The sequence below is a fragment of the Solea solea genome, chromosome 6 (assembly GCF_958295425.1).
Source record: "Solea solea chromosome 6, fSolSol10.1, whole genome shotgun sequence".
In the NCBI taxonomy this organism is placed as follows: Eukaryota; Metazoa; Chordata; class Actinopteri; order Pleuronectiformes; family Soleidae; genus Solea; species Solea solea.
In genome coordinates this window covers 3,863,679-3,874,109 of record NC_081139.1, presented here as the reverse complement: position 1 = coordinate 3,874,109, position 10,431 = coordinate 3,863,679, and the positions used below count along the sequence as shown (strand labels likewise).

At 35.4% G+C, this 10,431-nt stretch overlaps 1 protein-coding gene across 1 annotated transcript in view; it reads right to left on the bottom strand.

Moving 5' to 3' along the window:
• Positions 1-6,268, bottom strand: part of LOC131461204 (guanine nucleotide-binding protein G(i) subunit alpha-2) — a 38,435-nt gene extending 32,167 nt beyond the window's left edge. The window contains exon 1 of the mRNA XM_058632273.1: positions 5,469-6,268. Within this exon, the coding sequence (XP_058488256.1) occupies positions 5,469-5,586 (118 nt within the window). The 5' untranslated portion in view covers positions 5,587-6,268. The remainder of the gene's footprint in view (positions 1-5,468) is intronic.
• Positions 6,269-10,431: the final 4,163 nt, after the last annotated feature.

The following is a 10,431-nucleotide window of genomic DNA, read 5'->3' as shown; positions in this document are numbered from 1 at the left end:
CTCAGTTTGTGGGCAGTGATGTAGTTGTCATTTATGGACGGCTCGTCTCACCCTGAACTCTTCTTTCTGCTACTAAAAGTGAGTCATGTCTGCGAAGCACTATTATTATCGTCTGCCTGAGGTGAGAATTAGAGATAAGCTACAATTGAGGCTGATTTAAAAGGGAGTTGAAGGAAATAAGGTTGGAGGAATAAGAAATAAATCCTCGCTCGACACTTTTCATTGAGATGGAAACAAACTCTCACCCTCAGATTTAGCAGTTTCCTGCCCTTTAAGATCATTTTTCATACTTTTTTATTTTACCTTATTATATAACGTAAAACAGTACATATAAGAGCATGAATCTCTCTTTTAGATGATGATTAAATATATATGTGGGAAACATACTTTTTGTAATGTTACCATTCAATACAATTCCATATGATTTAATACGATTCAATGCAACAACATTGTCCACTGACAAACATTAATGTTTAGTTCCAAGTTAGAATAAGCTAAATCTATCACTGCTGACCTTTCACATTTCACTAAAGGCCTTTTTTTCCATTTTGTCACAAAAATAATGCACCACACGTTCATCATTTCACATCTACCTCTGGTTATTTTGTTTACCGAGGCACAATGAGGTTTATGAACATTTATTTCTTAAACCGTAAAGAAAAGTGTTTTTTATTTTTTTCATAACTGATTAACGATTTGCGTCAATTCTTTTTTATAAAGCCCTAGTTTCAAACCTAACTGTGAAAAACAGCAAGAGATCATAATTCTGATCAGAAACGTCTTCCATATTGTGGATATTTGCTATTCAGGCAGACAGAATAAGTTGGAAACTGCACCTGAATCTGTGATTGCACAAAGGTGCTGCTGTACATAGTCACGCAAGCTATGGATGAACTGTATTTGTCCACGGAACCTCCTAAATGTTTTGAGTACTGCACAATAGTCGGCATATATTTAATCTCCCAGATTTAGTGAAACAATCCAATAAGTTTAGACATGTATTGCAATTTCCATAAGTGCATGAGGGTCGTAGCAGGTGATTGGACACCCTTATCAATATGCAACAATCCTTTTTATACCCCTTTTACCAAGGTTTTACCAGCAGCAGTGAGGACATCATGAGATTTCTATGCTTCAGCTTCTGTTTGTGGGAGAATGTGTGCAGTCTGAAAGGACTTCAATTACCACCAATATACTACCCATAATATTTTATGAATTAAACATTTCTAAACAATATTTCCAAGATTGTCCTTATTTTTATAGTTAAAGAACTTTGCTGATTTTTTTAAACTAAATTGTGGCACTTGAGTTTTAAGATTTTTAAGTTCCCATTCATGTTTGGGTTTTTTTATATATATAAAAGCAAACATCTGAAGAATCCTAATAACTCAAGATGATCAATAGGCATTAATGTCAAGCAGGGATGATCTCCACTTCCTGAGAGGTTACATCATGGACTTATGCAACAGGAGTTTTTTGTTCCCAATTCCAACAAAGATAAAGACGAGCCATCAAGTCAAGTTAGTCAGTTACACAGAGACTCATTAGTATGGTGCAACAATGTGAAATCAGAGTTTTCTCACAACATAGAAAGAGCCATATAGTTTCCTACAGACTGGTCAAAATGTTCTTTTTCTTGTCCTGTGCTTAAAAATAACTTTAAAGGACACGGGGAAGCTCTTTATGGCACAACTCAGGAAAATGTTGGTCAAATTTCCTCCACATTGTTTGTTCCTGAGTGTCCACGAGTGATCACCAGTCATCCTGTAAAACTTGTTGTGTAAATCAGCTACAGAGCTACAGAGCCACAGAGCCAGTGTCATTAGATCTACAGACAACACAGACAACTCCTTCATGCTTCACTAGCTGCCATCAAGTGAGTCATCTTCTCTCCACCAGAGCAAGTTGGTTATCTTCAGGACAAATTATGTCCTCAGTAAAAATGTCAACAAGCTGCAGCCTCCTGCATGTTCTCAGCGACAGTGATGCACGCACGGCCGCTTGGAACTAGGGCTGAACAATTATCCCTTAGAAAACAGAGCATTTCGGCTGCTTTAAACATACAGAATATACAGAGGCTATAAGAGTGTCTTACATCCTTTTTTTCAGCACAACCTAGGCAATCTGATGAAAAAAAAAATCAACATAATTTATATAAAACACACTTGAGCAAAAAGTACTAAAAATGTATTGATTGAATTAGTGAAATTTGGAAATGGGGCTGAAACAATTACTCGATTAATCAATTATGATTGGATTATTAAATAAATCGCCAACTATTTTGATAATCGATTAATCAGTTTGAGTGATTTTTCAGATTCTTAAATGTGAATATTTTCTGGTTTCTTTACTCCATACGACAAAGAACTGATTTGAATAACTTTTTGGTTTTTGGACAAAACAAGACATTTGAGGACATCGTCCTTTCCAGGTTTGAGAAACACCGATCAACATTTTTATGGACCAAACGATTTCTCGATTAACCGAGAAAATAATCAACAGATTAATCAATTATGATAATAATCATTAGTTGCAACCCCAGTTCATAGTTCACTTGGCAGAAATAAACTATTTTTGTGACTTCTGCATAATTATTGCTACTTTATATCACAACTAAAAATGCAATATGAAATGAATCATAACTTTGACTCAACAACACATAAGAACGCATTTCTAAAAAGAAGACAAAAAAAAGACACATTTTTTAAAACCTGAATATGTGACCTATAAACAGCTATTGTGATTTCTGTTGTCTTTTGAATTCCTGGAGTGACAACAAGACTCCAGGAAAACCATGGCAGTCTGCCAGTAAACAGCCACACACACACACACACACACACACACACTATGTCAAAATGTGTTGTGTAATTCCTCTGGACTGCTTGTAAAATATTTATGATGTCTACAAAAGCACTAAACTGTGTGTGTGTTTTTAGCTATATGGAATAAATCAATGTGACTCATATGGATCTTTGTGTTTCTGTCGTGGTTTTTAACAATGTTACCACCACATGCTTGTCCTTCACCTAACGGAGCTTTATAGCGCTGCTCAAACAAAGAGAAATTCACTCACGTCAGTGACTTCATTTAAGACGTCACATCAGAACAATAATTAACAGAAGTTGTTTTTGAGTTTGAAAAGTCCACAGATTCTTAAATTAAGAAGAAGAGAAAAGTATTTCTAGACAGACCAACGCCTAAATGTTGCATTGCTTCACTTTTGGTACACATTTAACAGGGGCTTTGTATTCAGTAAACATGTGAATGAATAAAAAAAGAATACAATTTAAAAAGAGCTGCTGTGACTGTTTAGCTTTGCTGCTTCGTGGTGATATCAGTCACCGGTCATCTCTGTAACAACAGCTCCACGTGTTGACATTACGCACACTTTCAAAGGCAGAAAAGGGAGGATTATCCAGGTATTTGGGGAGTATAAACAAAGGATGGTTTTATCTGCTATATCAGTGTTTTTAAAGCGAGGACATGTGGCAAAAAAAGCCAGAATCAGATGAGGACATTTTTGCTCACATTATCTGCTTTCAAGACTTAAATAAGGGTCTAGAAATTTAAGATATTTGAGATTTTTACAAGTGTGTAATCACCTGATTGGATGAATTGATGTTTTTCATGACACCAGAACGAGCCTTTATTTTTATATCAGGAGCTGGCGACCTCTACACAGCCATTTTAGACAACCATGTTTCCACATTAGCCCACAATGGACAAACTAAACATCTTTTGAGTTTTGAGGGAGGGACATTCAGCTGTGGGCCACACAGTATGTGTAGTGGTTAACAGAAGACCTGGGTTCTGGATGGAGTGTGCATGGGTTTTCTCCAGGTTTTCCAGTTTCCTCCCACAGTCCAAAAACATACAGGTAGTAGACACTCTAAATTGACCATAGGTGTGAGAGTGGATGGTTATTTATCTCTATGTGGCCCTGTGATGGACTGGTCTCTAGCATTTAGCCATATTCACTGACCTATGTAGGACAGCATATTGACAGGACAACAAATAAATTGGACAGTGTGCTTGAAGTTTATATCATTGTTAAGAATAATCTAAATAAACAATTTGTGTCCAAAATGTGTGACATAAGTCCAGTTCTTTTAATGTGGACTAAATATTTAAATATATAGATGTTGTGAGCATCTCTAACTCTTCTGGGATCTTTTATTTACTGAAAATCTTCATAAATGTGTGATTTATTAACACTGACAGACATCCCACATGGAAAAGGGGAAAACTGGCACTTCACACAGGGGCTGTAACACACAACTCCACCAGTAAATGTTGCTAAATTATACACAATTTGAGTGAAGGACGACATCGAGGACGGTCTTATTCATCAGATGCTTCCCAATGATAATGAAGGCAACTTTTTTTTTTTCCCTTCACATTTTGCCAAAACCTAACCGGTGCCATCCAACGGCTTCCCAACACTAAGCTGGATCCAGGCCTTTATCAACAGCTTGTCACAGCAAGATGACACAGATCCAACACCACACCCACCTTCACCACACCACACTCACTTTCTCCCTCTGCGTGTGCACACATGCACACACACAGACACACACATGCACAATAATGCCAATAAGGTGCCTGCACAGTTGTAATGGCTTTGACCTGACTGAGACAGAGTATTTGTGTGAAAGACTGACAGAGGGAGACAGTTTAATAAATAACTGCATGTTGTATGAAATCACTCAGTAAAATATCATTGATATCGTTTATAAAAAAAAAACCTGTGATAATCATTAGGAGTAAGCACTGGAATTAATGTGTATACAATTGAATGCATAATATTCATCATTTAAATGGTAAATTGCATAAAATACCCTTCATGTAGCTCTCAGTCTCAAAAGGGTTGGTGACCCCTGCTCTAGCCCCTTACCCTAACCTTAACCATCACAACTAAGTACCTAATTCTAACCCTAAAACCAGGTCTTACCGCTGAAAATGTTTAGGAGTGTCAAAATGTGAGGACCAGCCAAAATGTCTCACTTTCCCAAAATGTCCTCACTTCCTTAGGTATATAAGTTTTTTTGGTCCTCACAAAAATACCCATACAAGAACACACACTAGAGGAAAACAAACACACCTCGGCTGAATGATGGGTGTGTGTGTTTTTTGTTATCTAGCTACATAATCTATACTGTTTTTGTTTGCTTTGCAGTGAGAACAGTATTAAAAGAATTTAAAAGTGTAACCATGTGATATTTGGTCCATGTGCACAGGTTTGAGACACTAAATCTTATTTTTTCTGTGCGATTTATTGCCAAGTTCCAGGACACTTGTGTTAGATAATTAATGGCATGGGAGCAGACTGACATGTTAAATCACCTCTTGTGCCACACAGTGCGTATAATTTGTATAAAATACTCTTGTGTGACTGAATGTTTCCACTTCATTTACCATGTTTTATTCAATATTTGCATGAGATGATGTTATAAATGTTGTTGACCTACCTAGTAGGAGCAGTTTGACTTCTCTGGCAGCCTTCTCTCCGTCTTCGCGGAGGTTTTTGTCGATCATCTTTGACCTCTCCGCGGCAGCCTTATCCTCGGCGCTCACCGTACAGCCCATGGCTCCAGACGCGGGGACGCACGGATCACAAAACGGGCTTCAGTGCTCACTGTGATACCGGGAATTAGAACGGTGCTGCTCGTGCGTCCTAAAAAAGAAATTAGTCGATTCCAGAGTTTTCACCGACGATTTAAAACAAGTCAAACGTTCCTGCTCCTGTTGTGTTAGTGGTGGTCCATGTCCACGGGCTCAGAGTCTGTCCTGCGTCCGTCCATCCATCATTGATCCATCCACAGAGCGCGCACACACAACCTCGCTTGACTTGGCCTGGTGAGCAGCGCGTTTCTCGGCTGGACGACTGCAGCAGTCCTCGGTCTCTCTCAGTGTGTGTGTGTGTGTGTGTGTGTGTGTGTGTGTGTGTGTCCCTGCTGCTCTGTCAAGCTCCTGTGAAGCTCCTCTAAATTTCAGACCCCCACTCCGCGTCCACGTCACTCGGACAACTTGTCGCGATAGTCCAATTAAAAGCAGGTGAGCGAGCTCGAGCTCCAGCTCTCCACGCCACGGCGCAGCGTCTCTGTGTTTACTGGCACCAATTAGTGGAGGCAGCGAGGCGTGATTTCAGGAGCGTGGAGTGTGCAGACTGCAGTGGGCGCTATGTGCCAGATTCATTCCTCTGCGTGTGTCATCAACAGAGGCCGACACACACATGGCAGTCAAATCCAAACATTACATTACAGGGCGGTGTGAAGTGTGTGTGTGTGTGTGTGTGTGTATCCGCAGTGGCGCAGGACTGGCTGTTCAATAATGCTTAAAAATATCCTGGCACGCAAATAGACTTATTTCAAAGTTTGTGGACAGCGCCACCATGTGTTTTGTGGCACTGGTTGACAATTACTCAAGTTAAAGTACCACTATTTTTGATAACATTTAATTTAAAGTGCTGTTTTAAAATGTACTCAAGTTAAAGTAAAAAAAAAAAAAGTAGTTTTTTTTTTTAAAAATGTATCCTCATCATTCACCTGTCTTATTATTTTTTAATTCAGACCAACATTTATTTTTACTTTGTAACAGATGTGATTTAAAATAGTGAAATGCACTACTTAAAAAAACATACTTAAGTAAAACTAAAATTCCAAATTACAAAAAATAAGTACACAAAAACCTACTCACTTACAGTATCATGGGTCAATGTGTAATTTACTACTTTCCACCTCTGCTTGTGGTGATGATAAACAACACACTTTATTTACACAGCACCTCTCAAAAGAGAAAATGTAGCTCTGTCATTTACAAAACAAACAACAGGCAGTGGATAGGTCACAGTAGGAAAACACTACAGGTGTGAATACATGAATGCATTCCATTTCACTGCTGCTTCACTGTCAGGTCTGCATGTAATGATTGCATTGTGTTGGATTTGCATTGCGACTTTTCTTCATAAATATGTTTTACACTGTTCAAATTATGTAACACACACAATCTGGTGTTTGTGTACAACAAAAAAATAACTTTTTGTTTTTCTTCTTTTTAAATAGTTAAAACACTATTTTAACTATTTTAACAATGACTTTGTCTTCTGGTTTGAATAAAAAACAAACAATTAATTATAGGAAGAATTTTTACTAGAAGCAGGAAATCTAGATGATTCATTCAAAATTGCTTTTTTTTACTTTTAAAACTGAAATTGAATGTATTTTTTAATAAAATCTTCATGCAGCACTAAATTTAATGTCAGAATTCCTCGTCTCCTGCAGTTCTGATGACACACTTCATTTGAATGAGTTTAAGTGAAGCGACAAGGTCTGCATTCACAGATCATGTTTTTTTTTTTTCACATGACCAACTTAAAAAAGGTAAAAAGTGAAAAAGTGAAACAGGTTTGGACAATAATCAAATAAATCTCAAAACCTCCAAATCATTCATTAGTCAATTCACACTGAAGGTTCAATGTTTTTTCCTGCGGGACAAAGGTCAGTTTGAAATGACGAGACAATGTCAAACATCTACAATTATCTTTATTGCCAAACTAAAACTGCTCCTGATATTTACACTTTACAAAGCTATTGTAAATATGCATCACAAATATAAAAGGTTTAGATTTATCTACATTATTTATAGAAAGCCACATCGTCATCTTCGTCATAATGCCATACACCTTAATATTGGATTATTTCATAGATTTTTACATCTTGAATAACAGTTAGCCCATAATACAATATCACATTGATTTGATTACAGGAAAGAAAAAATGCATATTTCATATCACGCGATAGCCATGATTTAAACATGTGTTATTTATCTGTGTAATTGTGTTAAAGGCATCACATCACAACACAGGTAGTCAGTTGCTTCATTTGGCATGACACCCCCCCCCCCCCCCCCCCCCAAAAAAAAAAGAATCAGAACTCACTTAAAAGTTTACTAAAGCACTAAAATATTTCTCCTGCTGTTCTTCTTAAATTGTTCTTCAAAACACTTTGATCAGGAAGTAAAAACTCAGAAGACACAAACAACAGAGGAATAAATAAATTATCTGAACGACAAAGTGATGACTCGCACAGCAGTTTTCTGATGCCTGAGAGCTGTGTCACAAAAAATCCATCTTTGGTTACAACACGGAAGAGTGTTAGGGCCACGTGTAAAAAAATAAAATGCATGAATTCAAGAAAAAAGTTAGAATTCCAACTTTAATCTCCAAATTCGGACTTTTTTCCCCCGAATTCTGACTCTCAAAATTCTGACTTTAATCTCAGAATTCTGATTTTAATCTCAAAATTCCTCCGAATTCTGAATTCTTCAGAAGTAATGATATTCACATTTTTTTTTTACATGTGACGCTAATATTCTTCTGTAATTTGTCATGTTTCTTTGTAAATTAAAAAACAACAACTTTACACATATTTTTAGAAAGTTAATTAGTGATATATATATTGATATAAAGATGTGCCACTGTGACCTGTGAAACAAATGTACGTGAACTCATATGGAGATAAGTCATATTATGGGATTCAATTATAAATATTGGAAGTGCTTATCCACGTCCTCAAATTAAGCTTAAATTGAACGTATCATCATCAGCTGACTGAACATCACATCAGTTATCATCACAAATAGCCTTGAAATACTAATATAACACTCGGATAACTATGGCACAGATTAGGACCTCCCTCTCATTTCACTGTACAGCGTTACAGAAGGAAAACCTCTCACGATAGTAGTTCACTGTACCAGTTACAGGGCAGACTGGACAGAGTGGACATGCAAAACATTAAACCTCAAAGTCTAAATATTCAAAAAAAGAAAAAAGTAGATAAAAATACCACAAAACAGTACAGCAAAAGACTGCTACAATAATTAATCTACAATATCTACAATAATTAATAATACATGAAATCAAATACTTCTAGTTCATACAATTATCGTGATCAACTCTACCAGACCCACCAGTGGGTTTATCTTTCAATTTGACGTTTACGGTGGGATTAAAAAATAATAATAATTAAATTAAACAACTATTTTAAAATCAAAATAAGTGATTCATTGTTTTACATTTGGGAAATAATATGTGAATTAGTTTAGCCCCCCCTGAGAATCAGACAAGAAGATCAATACAACGTTTATGCACACATGCAAAATTAAGAGCCATAAATAGAAGTGTGTTGGATTATGTAACAAAGTTTGTCCAAAGATCAGATAATGTAGACATAAACCGACCAAATATTATGTGTTTTTGTAAACATACTATTATGAGAATAAAGTTGTAATCTTTTGAAAATTAAGTCATAATATTATGAGATTCAAGTCATAACCTTTCAAGAATAAAGTCGTAATCTGTCTAGAATAAAGTTGTAATATTATGAGAATAAAGTTGTAATCTTTCGAGTATAAAGTCGTAATCTGTCGAGAATACATTTGTAACATTATGAGAATAAAGTAATAACCTTTCAAGAATAAAGTCGTAATCTGTCTAGAATAAATTTGTAATATTATGAGAATAAAGACGTAATATTTTGAGAATAAAGTTGTAATCTGTCAAGAATAAATTTGTAATATTATGAGAATAAAGTCGTAATATTATGAGAATAAAGTCATAACCTTTCGAGAATAAAGTTGTAATCTGTCGAGAATACATTTGTAACATTATGAGAATAAAGTCATAACCTTTCAGGAATAAAGTCGTAATCTGTCTAGAATAAATTTGTAATATTATGAGAATAAAGACGTAATATTTTGAGAATAAAGTTGTAATCTGTCAAGAATAAATTTGTAATATTATGAGAATAAAGTCGTAATATTATGAGAATAAAGTCATAACCTTTCGAGAATAAAGTTGTAATCTGCCTAGAATAAATTTGTAATATTATGAGAATAAAGTCATACCCTTTCAAGAATAAAGTTGTAATCTGTCTAGAATAAAGCTGTAATATTATGAGAATAAAGTCATAACATTTCAAGAATAAAGTTGTAATATTATGAGAATAAAGTCGGAATCTTTCAAGAATAAAGTCATAATATTATGAGAATAAAGTTGTAATCTTTCGAGAATAAAATCGCAAAATTATGAGAATAATGTCATAATCTTTCAAGAATAATGTTGTAGTTTATGAGAATAAAGTCGTAATATTATAATAAATTATTATGCTATCATTATTATTATTAGAATAATAATAATACATAAAAAAAAATTCTCTCTTCAGTTTGGCCCTAATGCTGATTATACTAAATAATTTTTATATTATTTAATGTGTACAAAAGTTTTTGTGTCTTTATGGAGGAAAGTATGGAGTATGGATTTTATAAACAGGATATAAAGTGAAGTAACAGTTGTTTTCTTTTACACACAGATATCAGAGTTGGTATCAGTCTTCTCATCAAACCCCCGAGGAGGAAATGAACATAAACGTA